Source organism: Athene noctua, chromosome Z, assembly GCF_965140245.1.
Source record: "Athene noctua chromosome Z, bAthNoc1.hap1.1, whole genome shotgun sequence".
In the NCBI taxonomy this organism is placed as follows: Eukaryota; Metazoa; Chordata; class Aves; order Strigiformes; family Strigidae; genus Athene; species Athene noctua.
The window spans coordinates 383,097-398,927 of record NC_134077.1 but is presented as its reverse complement, the minus strand read 5'-3'; the positions used below and the strand labels follow the sequence as shown (position 1 = coordinate 398,927).

At 43.2% G+C, this 15,831-nt stretch overlaps 1 protein-coding gene across 1 annotated transcript in view; it reads right to left on the bottom strand.

Moving 5' to 3' along the window:
• Positions 1-1,077: 1,077 nt before the first annotated feature.
• Positions 1,078-15,831, bottom strand: part of ALPK2 (alpha kinase 2) — a 32,986-nt gene continuing 18,232 nt past the window's right edge. The window contains exons 4-10 of the mRNA XM_074931307.1: positions 15,136-15,263; positions 15,006-15,041; positions 13,458-13,732; positions 13,246-13,334; positions 9,439-9,656; positions 8,227-8,275; positions 1,078-1,848 (exon numbers count right to left, since the gene is read on the bottom strand). Coding sequence (XP_074787408.1) covers positions 1,614-1,848; positions 8,227-8,275; positions 9,439-9,656; positions 13,246-13,334; positions 13,458-13,732; positions 15,006-15,041; positions 15,136-15,263 — 1,030 coding nt within the window. The 3' untranslated portion in view covers positions 1,078-1,613. The remainder of the gene's footprint in view (positions 1,849-8,226; positions 8,276-9,438; positions 9,657-13,245; positions 13,335-13,457; positions 13,733-15,005; positions 15,042-15,135; positions 15,264-15,831) is intronic.

Below are 15,831 nucleotides of genomic sequence, written 5' to 3'. Positions count from 1 at the left end.
ATTTTGCAGTTGGTCTCCTCCACCGAAGTTAGCTGAAAACTACCGAAAACTCAAATGCTTCAGAACTCTGGAAAACTTCATCCCATGTAACAGTAGAAATTTAAATGTAGATATCTGTCTGACACTGCTTCCTTTTCCCTCAACGGAGAGACACAGGCACTTTTCTGACACAGTTAATCTGACCCATTTCAAATGTCTGTTTTTCAGATGACCTGCACTTTGCTCTGAATTCCATTGAGAAGACCTCTGTTAGCCATCAAGGGAGCCCAGGATGACAATCCTAGGTGTTACATCGACATTGCAGCCGGATGAGTTTCTGTCCCTAATGTCAGCCAGTCCCCAACAGTTTATCTCTTATTTGGCACCTGCTGCTTATCAATACAAAGCAGAAACTACCTGAAATTGCTTTTCTCTTTCTCAGCACTGATAGGACTCGCCCACAGGTGCTGGTTGCTGGCACCACCCACTCTTTAGTACTCACATAGGGTAAGAAGTCTGACAACGTTCAGTGTCTCTATCCTGTGTGAGGCACTGCAGGCTGGGTTTTCAACTGCCACCTACAGCAAACTTGTTGCAGTCCTCTGACATGCATCGTTCCCTCCTTTGGCTCTAAATCTCCACATAAGCTACCCTCAAGTTTAATGCAGTGCAGTATCTTTTTGTCAGCTCTGGCCCTGCCTAGGCATTTTGGATAAATCATGACTCTTTAGCTGACAGGTGTGGGCCCAGAGCACCAGTCATCTTCCTTCAAAAACCAACTCCATGCCACCCAGAAAAGTCATTGTACTCATTCTAGTGGAAAATGCTGCAGGATACTGAAATACCCTCCATATGTAAGGGTTTATTTCAGATGGTAGCTGTGTGGCAACATGCAGGCTCCAAAGTACCCTACAATATGATCAGTGCAAGCACAACAGTACTGTGCCATGGGGTTAACCATAGATTCAGGGAAGCTTGCATAGAAAGCAAGGAATTCTGTGGAGAATCACAAAAGTTCCCCATCTTTAAGCTGATACCACTCTGTGAGGACCTTGAAGATACTAGTTAATGGGGGGGGGGGGGCAGAAAACAGATATGTCCGATCATGAATGGCTTTGTCTTGTATTAAAAGACATGTAGGTGGGAGAAAAAAATACAACAGGATTATAGTAGGATTACAATATGCAAAAATCTGTGAAAGAAAACAATTTTTCTATAGCAGCCTGAGCAACAATACTGTGCAAAACTTTTGCTAAGTGGCATCTTAAATATATCGACGTTTACGTAGCAGCTGAACCCACAGGGTCACAGCACATAGAAGGGAAGATGTTCTCCAGTGACCTGCGGCATGCTCAACGTCCAAGGCTCAAAATGTGCGGATACCAATATATAGAAGGGTTATAAAATAATCCAGGCAGATGACTTAGTTTGTCTTCAAAACCTTGCCCTGGTGTTAAATGTCAGGTACCAAGACCACAGAATCAGCTCCTTCCTTTGCTGCTGGCATCAGCATCAAGATGACTCCAAAATAACGTCACAAGGCAAAAGGCTCAAGTCATCCCCCGCCAGGTCACTGGTGCCTGCCACTGCTACACATCCTCCAGAGGAGTTTCCACAAGATGGGACAGTGCCACTCAGTGCTCCGATGAAATTAAGTCTCTAGGTTCTCTTGCTTTCTTGGGCACTGTTTTCTTTACAGTCGATGAGTTTGGTAGATTTTTGCTTTTCATGGATGTTGCTTTCCTCTGTTTTTGATGAGTGGTTCGCAGAGATTGCAGCCCCAGCATCTCACAGTACTTATTGCACTGGTGCAGGGCTCTGAACTGCTCAATGAAGGAAATCGAGCAGTTGCCTTTAAAACCTCTGTATCTGTAGTAACAAAGAAAGAAAAGAGCCAAATGGAATTCAAGATTCATTTTCAGCACAGGGAGGCAGAGTATGACTGCCGACTCATAAGCAGCTTGAAAACATTAAGCAAGTCTCTTCCACCATGCTGTTTTGAGAAACACTAACTCAGTCACGGCAAATCAAACTGAGCCATTGAAAAGTGAAAGAAAGCAGCAGCAACAGAAGATGGGAAAGGGTTAAAGAGGGATAGTTCTGTGGTCTGTGTCCTGGCTACTATTTCTCATTTCAGTCAGTTGGGAATATAATTACCTGCTGGCTAACTTTGTCTCAGTAATACATGAATGAAATCAACTGTACAACATTCTCTATAAATAGTCCTTCTGACCACCATGAAGAGACAAGCGTGCTGCGCAAGGTGCTGTCAGAGCCAGAAGCTGTTTTCCTCCAAACAAGCACCTAACTTCTGTGCTACGCTCCTCCCTCCCCCAGGCCTGAGTGCAGCTCTGAAGGAGCCAGGCCTCTCGGGGAAGAGGGAGGTCAGGAGCGTTCCTGAGCACGGCCTCTCACCCAGCCTTCGCAGTTCCCGAGCCACCACCACAGCTCCCGCTGCTACCTGCCCTTCTTCAGCGGGCCAGCAAAGCCAGGGAGAAGGCAGAACACGGACCCATCTGCCCCCACTTTCATCTAACTGTCCTGGTCTGCATCTCTAGCGTTCCTCTACAGAGGAGAAACAGAAAAGCAGAAACCTCAGGCTGACTGTTTTCCTAGCATCACTAATTCTGCCCTAGGTGGAAAGAAATCTCTTTGGTAGATAAGGGAAGTCCAAAAGTTTCTCTAGTAATATTTATTGCCTGTTCTGGCACATGCCAAAATGGTAACATATATTGGCAGTGCCCCTTACAGCCAAAAGAATCATCTATACATCTTGCTGCTGTCTTTAAACACTGTCCCAATTGCCTGCCCATGGAGGATGGATCCCAAAAGATTTCAGACAAGCTGTGCCAGCCATGATGATGAAGACTTTGCTGATAACTGTAAGGTGAACAGCAGACCTTTATCTTCTAGGGAATTAAGTTATTGATGTTGGTTAACTTCAGTAAGAAAAACTATTTTGGAGTTCAACTTCCTCATCATAAGTGTTTAGGAGTCCTTTTTGTCTTCTCATAACAATATTGTATTTTCAGATTCTTCTCTGAAGTCAGAGTTTTTGAATGTTAAATACATATTTCCATGAAATAAAGCTCTAAATGTATTTACTTGCCATGTGAAGCTGTTCACACCAGAGGAGTCTACCCTCTAAGTTAAACAGGTAGTAAGCCTGCCCTGCTCGAGAGAAGCCACTCAGCTAGCTTGCTATAAACAGCCAGATGAACCTCAAAGGGCTAAGAAATTTTTTTCCTCTCCGCTCAAGTTACGTGCTTGTTTACCCAAAGGAAGTTTAAGAGGAGTGCCACTGTTACTCCAGGACTACACCCTGGAGCTCAGCAAGATAATTAACTGCTCTTGTGCTCCTTTGGATTAAAAACAGACTTGAGACTTTGTACTTGAGCTCCTTTACTAGAGCCAACTGGTGTCTGCTTCAGACACATCAGCAGAATCTAAGTTCCAGAGGCAAACGTGCCTGCGCTCAGCAAGAAAATCTTTTTGTATCAAGCATTGATCCTGATGCCAGAGACTAGTTAAGGCAGAGTAATGCACTGCCAGCAATAACTTAGACCAAAATGTTTTTTCTTAATTTATTGTAAATATCCAATTAACCATTGGGTCTTCCCAGTGAGTGCCAGTGGCAAGAAGAGCTGCTGTTCAAGCACCTCATGGTGTCCTGGGTGTCACTGCTGGGTGCTGCAGCAGCCTGTGCAAGACGAGGTGAAGAGGCTCTGGGCAGGCAGCCTCTGGGTAGCATCTGCTTCCTCTGGTATCTGAAATTCCCCACTGCTGCTGCAGGACTGACTGAGGGGCTTCATTTCTCCTGTGCTTTGTGTAGGTGTGTTCTGGCAGGAACATTAATGACAAGTAACCTCCAGGGCTATTAATTACGTGAGAAGTTTCACTGCCCTGAATGCTGACTATTTCAGTTTGTGGCTGCAAAATGACCACACAGTCTTTCTCTGGCTCTTTTTTTTTCCCCCTAGGTAACCATTTTGCTACAGCCAAAGAAAATTTCTTTCAAATCCACTGTTCTCATGAATAGAAGTCTAAACAGCTTTCCTGTCTGTATTTGGTATTTGTCACTTCATGTATGTCTTTGAGGGAACATCTAAACAAAGACCAGAAACAGTAGCATTTATTCAGATGATACTATGAGTAAGAGACACTTAAAATGAACAATTGCATGATCTGCTAACTTTAGCTTTGGAATTCAACATACACCAGAAATATCTGCAGTGAAAGAGCATAAATATCTTGTGAACAGGAGACAGAACATTTATATTAAAAACATGATTATTTTTATTTTACTAGCTTTGCTCCTCTAAATCAAGCTATCCTCATTTCCCTTCTCTTAAATAACAGGTTTGCAGCTGATCTTGTGGCTGCAGATGGGCTTTGGGAACACTCTGTCCATTTTGGAAGCTGAGAGGCAGGAGTGAGCCCAGTTTGGCTCTGCAATGTGCACGTAGCCCCTGGTCTTACAGTGGGCCACAGGAAAACTCACCTACAGGTGTGGGACCGGTTTCACATCAGAATGCTCCCAGCTGTCTGCTGGTGGTTAGACACTGCTCCCCCCCAGCCCCCTCTGTGCTCCCAGGCTGCAGCCTTTCTTCTGCACAGACCTCACGGCCACAGAGCTTCACTCCAACCCTTCGGCGCTGTTAGAGCTTGCTGGACGTGTAACAGGGGGAAGGGCTCCATTACCACATGGCTGCTAACCTGGACACTCCGTACCACAACCACAGGTTTTGTGTTCAGCAGCACCAAACTGGCCATCAGCCCTTAAAAACATGCATCTGTTATTTTGCTCAGCATGAGCTATTAATTCACTGACTAGATGACTGATAAATAAAACCTGGACAGAATTCCATCTGCCCAAGCTTGACAGTTGGAGGTCCACCCAAACCAAGTCTTCCTTAAATCTGAAGGGGGAATGTTGGATTTGTCCCCAGGCTTAAACTCCCCAATGCCTCCTGTTGCCACGTTGAGTAAAACTAAATTTATCACTGCCCTGAAACCAGACGGACTTTCAGATCCACGTTTGGCAAACAACACTCCTATTAATCATCATGACCGTGGGTCACTGTGTTCCCTATTCCTTCATCTTTGCCTTTACCATTCTTGGATAAATACCTGGGCACTTGTGCACAGCTTCTCAACTGCCTCACTGTACTTAGAAACTAGTCACTGTGTTGCATTTGTTTACGTTCGCCAAAGACTCTACGAAATACCTTCTTTAAAGGATTGATCTCCTGACTCTGGTGCGCCCCAGTGGCTACATTAAGAATACTTTCCAGGCTTCTCAGTTTCTAGTTGGGCTTCGCCCTCTGCTGACAGAAACTGCATTGCAGCTACTGCAGCATATTGCATAAATAACCCTTTGCTTTGGGTTCGTCTGGTTTCCAATTCACAAGTAAACCAGACGCAGGAAGGATAAAAGATCAGAATTACTGTGAAGAGTGTTAATTGTTGAAGACATCAATCTCTCCATAGCCTCTACAGAAAGGAGGGCAAAGATGAAGGCAAAGGATACACAAATGCTCATTCAGAAATATTTTTTCAGACTTGGAACATGAGTCTGGGCTTCCCAAAAAATCATTAACAGCAACGAGCAATGCTGAATATAGGTACAAAAGTTTAATATATGCTGTTTCTTCTGCTTGGTTTACAAGAAACACTGGGGGATAAATAATGGTCATGAATAATTCATGACTGTTGCTATATTGGCTTTTGCAAATTCATCACTAACAGTTTGCACTACGACATTAGATTATTTGAAAGCTTCACCGTACTATGAGCATGGCAGGGCTGGAGGAGATGGATTTTTTTCAGGGCTTTTTTTTTCACCCCGATCACAAGTTTAATCTTAAAAGTGAAATTAGAACTGGTTTTAATTTACATTCCAATCACGAACAACATGAATGTTTGTCCATTCATCAAGGATCACAGAAGCACTTCCCAAGGGTATTTTTGGTTTGCCTTGATGTGATTGATCCAGGCTTAGACGAACTGGAGGCAGAGGACCTGTCTGTGGTCAGTGAGGTCATTACCTCTGCAAGGAGTGGTTGAGGAAACTAAGAATTTTATAGGCAATTATACCAAAAAATCTGCTTTGTATCTTCTTGCACAACACAAAATCCTACCAGTAGCATACTATATTTTTTAGTTAAGCAGGACTATGCACATTCTCCCCAGCACGCGAGACAGACAGCCTCTCACCAGCACGGCTGCACACTACCAAAAGCAGCAATAGCCAGCAGTACAGATGAACTCTGTGTACTTGTTTGTTTTCCCCATGCAAGCTCACAGAATTAAAAATCAAACGGTAGCTACTGGTGCAGAGGTGTCCCTTCTGGGAAAGGAGTGCAAAAGAAAAATACAGGATGAGGAAAAACCTGTTCTCCTGTAGCAATGTCATTAGCTAAATGGCAAACAAAATGATACTCAACATTCTTGGGAGGTTGTTCATGAAGGGAAATGATATTCCCTTACATATAACCGAGGTGATCCTTACTACAGCCTGCATCGCATATTCATTTTCTCACTTCACCTTCCTCTTCCCTAGTCCAACATATGCTTCTATAGGAGTAATTTCCCATAGTGAGCTGGATAACAGCATCCCTTAAAGCATTTCTATAAATCTTCTGATGCCAGAGAACAGTGTCACCTAAATAAAATTTTTATTACTTCTTTGTTTTATAACAGGATGATGCAACTTCATTTCAACTGATTTAACTTTGGATCCACAGCTAAAAGAATAAATCAGTGCAAGTTCTGAATGGATGCCAATCCGCAAACGTTCAGGATCTTCCCAGAATATCCTGAGGTCAAATTTTTAATAATTTAAAAGATACAGTGAGGTTTTTTTCCTGTATCACAGGTAGATTGACAAGCTCCAGTTTAGGATAAAGACTGAATGCGTATGATCAGATCTGCTTTTTCCTGCGAGTTTCTCACAGCAGAATATGAATTTAAAGCAGTGGTCCCAGGCAGGTACCCCCAGCCCCTCTCCCGTCCAGCTGCCAGCTGATCTGAATGGCTGCCCACACTGCTATTCCTATCAATGGCTCTTTTGGCCTGTGGTATAACTAGAAGCTTTAATGAAAAGAAACTTAAGAGAAGTGGAAGAAAGAACGTTAAAGGTCTATATCTTTACACACATGCTTAAGTCTCCCCAAAAGACTTGAAACCATTGCAAAACTACTGGGAAACAGGCCTCTTTAAATATTCTGAACAGATCTTTTGTTATAGGTCACAATTACTGCTTCTGAGAGGAGAAGGGAAAGAGATACCCTCAAATCTCTTACCTGATAAAAAAGGAAACGTGGTAAGTGGCCTATACAAAGCTGAACAGACATTCTCCCTCCAGCCATGCAGCTGACAAAAACAGGGGCGCAAAAAAAGCTTATTGTGGTCACTGCCTGCTATAGGACGAAAAACTCGGAGTTCTAAACTGAGGAAACAGTCTTTATAAAAGCTTGTGGCAAATAGATATTTCTAAAGCTTTGGCACTTTTGCTGGCTGCAGGAGGGATTTCAGCTGTGTTCTCTCATGCAGTCCCTGCACCATCCCCTCAAATTCCTTTCAAAAAGGGCAATGCAACCTCTGGCCCCTTGCAGGGCACCCCCTCCCGCAGTGCCGGCAGTGCTGTGGAGAGGGGAAGAGGGGAGCAGGCTCGCCGGGGCACTGGCAGCAGGGCCCAGCAGCGGGGCCATACGGGCATTTGCTGGGCAGGTGCTGGCGAGCATGAGCCCGGTGGCAGCTCCAGCCCCAACAGCAGGCCGGGATCGAGGCGTCTGCTCTGTGGTCAGAGCCTCAGGACAGCACACCACCAGGTCTTCCACTGTACCCCAGGCTGGAGCCAGGGCCGGCCCTGCATCCTCAGCCTCACCTCCACTAGCTGACACGGCACCGAGCAAAGGGCCTCGCTTACTTGCAAGTCACCAGAGACCTTGATTTCACTCATGAAATATCCTCTGAATAAGCCTATTCTAAGGGAGGCATGAAGCAAAAGCAAAGTCCAATCTACAGTGCAGCCTTATCCTTTCAGAACAAAATAAATGTGTTTCCTTCATAGGCAAGTTCCCATAAATATGAACAAAAAGAAGTTAAGAGTCAGATGAGGATTGGTTTTTCCAAAGTTAAAGCAACAATACATATTTCCAGTGCACTCTCCCCAACATATTTACACTGTGAAGAGACTGATGTGTAAAGCAAAACCATGCTGTTGAGAAATAATTTTTCACTCACCCTTTGGCCAGTGTTGCTATGCCAACATCAGTTAACTTCATTCCTACACCTACAAGGCATCAAGGAAACAGAAAGCTTATGTTACACTAGAGTTTCTAGGAGTATCTTCAAATTAAAAAGCACCATATACAGAGGCGTTAAATCTTAGCGATTCATGTTTTTAATCTTAATTATTTGTCACCATTTTTTCAAAACATTTTAAAGTAACCCAATTAAAAATAGGATGTTTGTGCTCTCTAGCACTAGCTGTTTCTAGAAGCCAGTCTCACACCAGCATTTTACAGACAGCAAGGGGATAAACAGACCATAGCTGGTTTCCTGTGCTAGACACTGGGGAAAGGAGGGGCTACACTTTGATGGCTGCATTTTAAGGAACATACAAAACCTTTGCTTGTGCACCTGCATATGTGTGTATTTATTTACAGGTTTTGTGGTTTTGATGCTTTGATAACCTAGACTACAATGTTTATCACTAGGAATTGTAGATTTGCTTTGCTAATCAAATAGCAACAGGTCAGTCAGCCTTATTTCTACTTTTCAGGTGAAAGATCCAAAGTTAAAAAACATGGGGTTTTTAACCTGTCCCTTTGCTGTTTATAGGTAAAATCCAGTCCTGCAGTGTGCAATTTTTTCTGTTCAGGAAATGAGAGTCTCGGGGCCATTTTCCTTGGAGAATACCCCCAAAATCTCAACCGTTATGACTGGAAAATACAGCCTAGGAACTCAAATGAGAAGATGATCAGAGAGGAAGGATGTTTCTTTTCCACAGCAGCAGGTATCTTGTCCTTTGTGGCAGCAATCATGATAGAGGCTCAGATACCATTTCTGCTGTTGTGCTCCCCTCAGGCTAAAACCTCATTCATTTTTCTCCCTTTAAATTACTTCAGGGGTCTCATTTAGATGTCTTGTTGCTAATTTTCCTGCTTTCTCTTGTTAAAGAATATGGGATATATTTTAAGATCCTATTCTTCTTGGTTTTCTTTAACAAGGGTCTGTCTGTCTGTTTCAAGCACAGGGCCGTCTGGAGATTCTGCCCGTTACAAGGGTATGGAAGGAGCACATTCAGCATTGCCAACAAGACAGAGAAAGCCAAGAATAACACCGCTCAGAAATAACTGTGTGAGAGTTCTGCAGCTACAGGGATTGACTCTGAGTGGTCACCAGCCTGTGCCATGGGAAAACCATTTTATTGCCCCCACTCAGAAAATTCACCTTGCAGATCAGTGACAAGCAAGCTCCCGTTGGTCTTCTCATACACCCAGTGCTGGAAGGTGCAACATTTCTGGCCAGCCTCTGAGTCTCTTCGCAGGAAATTCACTTCCTTGCCATCCTTGACAGAGTACTTCACAAATTCCCCAATCAGCTCTTCCTCCACTGTTGCATAGGGGATGTTATTAGCAGGGCGATGAACAAGAAAAATAGGAATGATCCTGAAATCAAGGGATAAAACATAATTAAATCCAGAGAGTTCTGTCAATGAAGGGGCAAGAAACAGTCAAAGTGGTCAGTGACCTCAGAGAGAGAATGAACAGCTACCAAGTCTAAATCAAGTCAGGAGACATCTGGATAGACTGGGATCTTCTAGGTAGATAACATAATTGCATTATCCTCTATGTGCTTATTTCTCTGTATTATTTACACAGATGAAAATTTTTTCAAAGCATGCTTTCTAACGTTGTCCTACTACATACCTAACTCTGCACAATACAGGACGCTTGCTTATTTCGCAGTGTCACTGCTTTAGATGCTGGGGCTGACTGATGCATAATTCAGTCTTTGTGGGATGCTAAGCACCTGCAAATCTGATCCACTCCAGAATGAGCTTTGCCCAAGACCAGCCTAAATGGAGGATTTCTCAGACTAAACTTCTAAAACCTGACACATCCAGAATTGGCAAACACTTCTGAGAATGAAAATACAAAGCAACTATTTTACCAATAAGTAAGAGGAAACAAGAAAGTCTCTGGAAAGATCATTGGATGCTCAAGACAACTTGGCTCAAGTGAAAATCTAGAATCTGAAGATTCTTGGACTTTGGCAAAGTTTGGATCCAGGTCAGAAAACTTCAGCTACTTCTGTATAAAGTTTTCAAGAAACTGTAAACTTGAGAACATTTGTCTTATTTTATTCATTTAGAAATTGAGCTAGTTTAGCCAAAAAGATTTACAAAGTTCTGTAGGAATCCAGGCTAGGTCCATTTATGTCTAAAGATGCACCATGCCAAAAACCCACATCCAATATCAAATAAAATTTCACTTGGGGTTTTCACAGTCTTCCCAGAGAGAAAGAGTGAACAAATGGGAGAAATTACTGTCACCACAGAAGAGGTTTCTAGTTACTTGCTTTCTTACCAACAGCCTTATCTCTTAGAGCAACGCTGCCAGAGGGGGTATAGTTCCTTCCAGACACATATTTGTACTGCATTCTGGAAAGGGCAGAACTGTGAATGTACACATGCACTCCAGAGACACTGAAAGGAGGTCTAGAAGAATTAGTCATGGGATGGAGAACCACATATAACCAGAGCACTTCTGTGTAAGTCTTCCAGTCCTAGTCCACAATCAAGCTTTACTGACACCATTAACTTATGGACTGCTGTGATATTTTACCCTTATTGTTACAGCACATGCAGTTAAACTGGTACAAAGGGCTTTTATACCAGCAGTTCATTTCATTCTAAGGAACAATCACTGCAACTCTAGGCACTTATCTAGTTCTAACCTACTCACTCAAGGTATGAAAGCAGCTGAACTCTACCAGTATCATTAAGGTGAACAGCTTTTGTTAGCACAGAAGGCTCCATAGTTTCCTATCACTGCACACAAAGGCAAATAAATGGGTCACTGGTTAATAGAAATGTTAGTACTACTTCACTGTAGAATTATTGTAAGTAACCTCAAGAGCACTAAGTCTCTCTCTACCCCCCCCCCCTCCTGCCCTTTTATAACTGTCCAGCTGCTGGGCCACTGACTGTTACAGGGCAGCGCTTCCTCTGTCATTTCCTCATCTTGCTCTTACAGTCAGACATGCACAGGCAGGCTAAGGCTGTAGCTTCAGAGCCAACTCTGGAGAACATCAGTTACTGATCTGTTATTAATTTGAGCTGATTTTAATGATTTTGGATGATTTGGAATGATTTAGAGTAACTATATAACCAGTTATGCTGCTACAAAGTTCTTTTTTAAAGTCCCAGGCTGAGGCCATGTAGACTAGTGATAATCATTAACCAGATTTCTATACAAAGAGTAAGACTCCTGATGAGGTACCATTGTTAGACTGTGTGGTAAGGAAGATTTACTGCCCTGTAGACCAGGTGTTCTAAAAGTTACATTGTGAAAGGGCCTCGAAGCATGTTAAAATTCCAACGTGAGCCAAAAATCCTTGGGACAAGGGCATTGGAGGGTCTTTCTTTTAGGTCAGCAGTCCGTGGTGATCACAAAAGCAGCCCCCAACTCATTTCAGGACTCAAGTGTGCATGACCAGAAAGAGGTGGGAATAAGAAAATAAGTTATGGGAGTTAACATGTTTATGTATGAGAACGTGATTAATATGTATTACTGTATCCTATATAATCAGCATGCTACACCAGTTCCGTGTGCACTGCTGGTGAGACACTCCCCCGACTGTTAATAAGGAGTGTCTGCTTATCTACATCCCATTGGAGTTGATAAGTTCTTTTATCCCGTTTTGGTGACACGTGGACCACATTTCTCTATTTATCTTTTAAAATGTTCCAAGGAATATACACTCTTTTAAATACAAGTATGATCTGACAAGGGCTGGCTAGAAAAAAGGAATCTAGCCTTAAAATTTTCAAATTAAAAAACAAACCAAAAGCAAATGCACATTATCTCTTTTTGCTCCTATCTGCTGTCTTCCAGCCAATTGTTTAGAATAAAGCACCAGATCTGAACCTTCCATGTGCCTATTATTTGCACCAGACTTCAGTTTTCATAGGGTACATGCTCGCTCTCTCATATCAAAACTAGAGGTTATATCCCATACCTAGAGAAATCTCTCAAACACTAATTTTACCAAGAGCAATATATTTCCCGAAAAGAAGCTGACTTGCACAAACACTTTCCCTAAAAGATTTCACAGCCATCTTCATCACCGTTTCTAATCCTGAAAAGATGGCTTTAAGGAATCATTCCAGAGGCTGTGTTTTAAGTGGTACTTTTCTCCAGGGAATCAGTGCAGATGAGCAGATCTTGTGTCATTTGACTGGAGATGGAGATTTAACCTGTTGCCGGGCACGTAGGTCTTAGCCTTGAACAAGGCAGACAGAATTTCAAATATCCATTGCAAATTCAACTCTGCAGTAGCCTGACACTGGAACAGCAAGTCCTTTGAAAAAGATCCATTACCAAACCCTCAAGGTGCCACTTTCCAGCCTCAGAGGCAAACCTTTATTTAGCTATTAGTCTGATGTACACATATCTGGGAAATGGAAAACCTCTGAAATCAAATAGAGTAGTCTTTGGGAAACCTAGAATCAGAGTTGAGCTCTCTGGCTTAAGACTCTCTATACATAGAAAACCTGCCTGAAGAGTGACTTCATACCAACTTCAGGATGAGAGGGATTTTTCTCAAGAATTCATTTTTAATGGGAAATTGGAAGGCCTGACTTACCCCCTATCGCTGTTGCCAGATGATACTAGTAGTATCACCTACTGGTGTTATTTCACTAACATGAATAAAATTTCTTCTAAATTTATATCAGAATCACGCCTTTTGCCTGCTATTTACTATCTTTATTCATTATCCTTCTCTAATGGGAATGGTCTCTCACCACCTGGATACTCAGTACAATTTAGGTCATGACTCCAACTGTAACGCTGTTCGTGGGATTCCTCTTTCTTCTTTAGTCATTACAGCTAACGACAGCCAGTGGGCAGCTGTGGCACAGGACAACACTTACATACACACGGGTGTATGTGCACATAATTATAAAGATAGATAGATAGATAGATAGATAGATAGATAGATAGATAGATAGATAGATAGATAGATACTCACTCTGGTACTTCCCCAAAGCCTTCCAAGGGTTCAGCTTCAGCTGCATATATCTTCGCATACTCTCTTGCAGTATTTTGGACGTAGCATTCCTATATTACAAACAGATACGCCTGTGGAATATTACTCAAAACATTTAACAGATCATCTGTTTGACTATTTGCAAGACAGCTTTTCCCTACAATTCTTGCTGACAAAGGACAGGGGCAGCTCACCTGCAGGGCTAGTTTGTAGTTCTTCTGAACGAGATCGTCCTTACTCTTGGTCCCATAGGTGATAGCGTTGTGCACCTTGAGTACACAGGGGTGCCCGGGGCTGAACACCGGCACGAGGCCTCGCATCACTTTACTCCGAAAGGCTTTCCGGTGCATGCCTTCTCCAAAGTGGAGCTCTTCTGTAGCTATTATTCCATGCAGGTTCCCACCAAAATAGCTGTCACTGATGAAATCTTCTCTGAACATGAGCTGCATGAACTCAATTTCTTCCACACCTAAAACACAACACCACTTTGTTCTGTGCAACACCCTTCTGCAGTCACAGGAACAAACACATCTCTCTAGAATAGAGAGTATTAAAGAAAATGCACAGTGGAAACAGCATACATGGCCTAACTTGTGTTAATACAGGGTTGGGACCCTGCTCCTCTAAATATAGCTTGTTGCCTCTACCATCTATGGCCAGCGTGGAGAAGGGTGGCAGTTTGGGCTCAGAAGGAAAGAAAACAGAGTGTAGCAAATAAAAAGCAGAGGTGAAGATCACAAAAGCCAGTTTTAAAACGAACAGGAAAGATGTAAACTGGAGCTTCAAATGAATGTGCAGTCAGCAAAGCTGACTGAGAACTAAAGAGGCACTAAGGGAATACAGAGATCCTGCCAACCCTGCTCTTTTGGGAAGGCAGAGACAGTAATAAAGCTGAAGTGCAGCAGTGTATGTAGATACGAATTCAAAAGTAGACCACAGTTCTGTGCCCAGTGTGTTCAGATCACGCTCTTCTGAAACTAGCCCATCTTCTCAGAAGAGCCAGAAGTTGCTGGTACAACAAGAGCTTCTTTGTTGATCAAAAGTTATACAATGCTGTTACATGAAAAGTCCTGTATTTTAACAGGGAACTAAATGTTTCATTTTATTCTTCTAGAAAGAAAAATCAGTTGGCCAAATGAAGAATTCTATTAGTACAGCATGTTCAGAAATGATAAACCAATTTGCAGCGCGCTATCTTTAGCTGCAGCTCAGCAAGACATAGGCCGAGTGTGATTAAACACAACATATGGGGAAAGCGTTCCAAATCCTCATGCCCATCCTTCTCCTGGAGTAAAGTTACACAGCAGGTGACTTGCAAAGACCCCGTGTGCAGCCACCACTGCAAGGTTCTCTGCCGAAAGCGCCTCCAGCGCCTCCGCGTGAGGCGACGCAACGCTACTCCCCGCTGCTCCTGCATGGCGCTAACGAGCGGCCACTCCGCCCACTGCAAACCAACCGTCTGTCCTGGCGGGTACTCCATCACCCTGCATAAACCCCCCCTCCGACAGGAGGGAATTTCACCTACAGAAGTCCCATGAAGTAAGCAAATTTTATCTCTGATGGTGCAGCAAAGGTGAGTGCAAAAAGGGAAAGGCAGCTAGTGAAAACACAATACCGATTCAAGGGATTCCCAGAGCTTCCCATGGGATAACTGTCAAAATGGCTGTCTGGTTATATTTTTCCATCTTTGTTCCATTTGGAAAGCAGACAGAACAAACATTTGAGCACACATGTGTACTTACCTTCACAATTCTGAAAACTTGCAAGATGTTCCAATACTACAAGGGAACAAAGAAATAGATTTTGTAGGAAAAAAAAAAAGGCAGTGGAAACTGCCATTATTATTAATCAAAATTATAAACTGGGTTTTACCTTCAGAAGTCAGATTAAACTCAGCAGACACCTTTCCATACGCATTATTCAAGCAGCAATAGTACATTCCCTGGTCTTTGTTACTGGCTTTAGCTATCGCCAAAGAGACGGGAGAGTCATCCTGAGCACTGGAACAGAATAGGTTAATTTTCCACATTAATATTTTTAGAAGATCTTCCCTGATTATTCCGTATATCTCTCCTCCTGTCCCTGGAATTTCTGTCCCTCACTGTAAGACTGATTCAAGTATGATGCAAGTAGACAAAATATTTTATTTCACCCTGCTTAGATGAATTCAGCCTATTATGTGTTTCACAAAAGATGATCCTACTACATCCTGAGAACAATCAAATTCAGAAATAATTAAATCACACCAAAAGGCATTCTTATATTCCTATCAGTATCATGGCCAAAGTATAAGTATGAACGTGTGAAAGCCCAGAGGCTGTGTGCCGTTCCTCAGCACCGACCCCTCTCTCCGCCTCCCCCGTTCCCCCCCAGGCTCGATGTTCGCCCCGATGCCTGCGGACGCAACCGGCAGGGGCACAGTGACATGTGAGTGCGGGCCCAGCACTGGCAGAGCCCAGCTGGCTCTGGAAGCAATAAAAGCCCAGGAAACACCACTGTGCCTGGGTGGCAAGTCCTCTGGGACTATGCAGGTTCCCACATGTACCACAGCGGATGTCCACGGCAGTA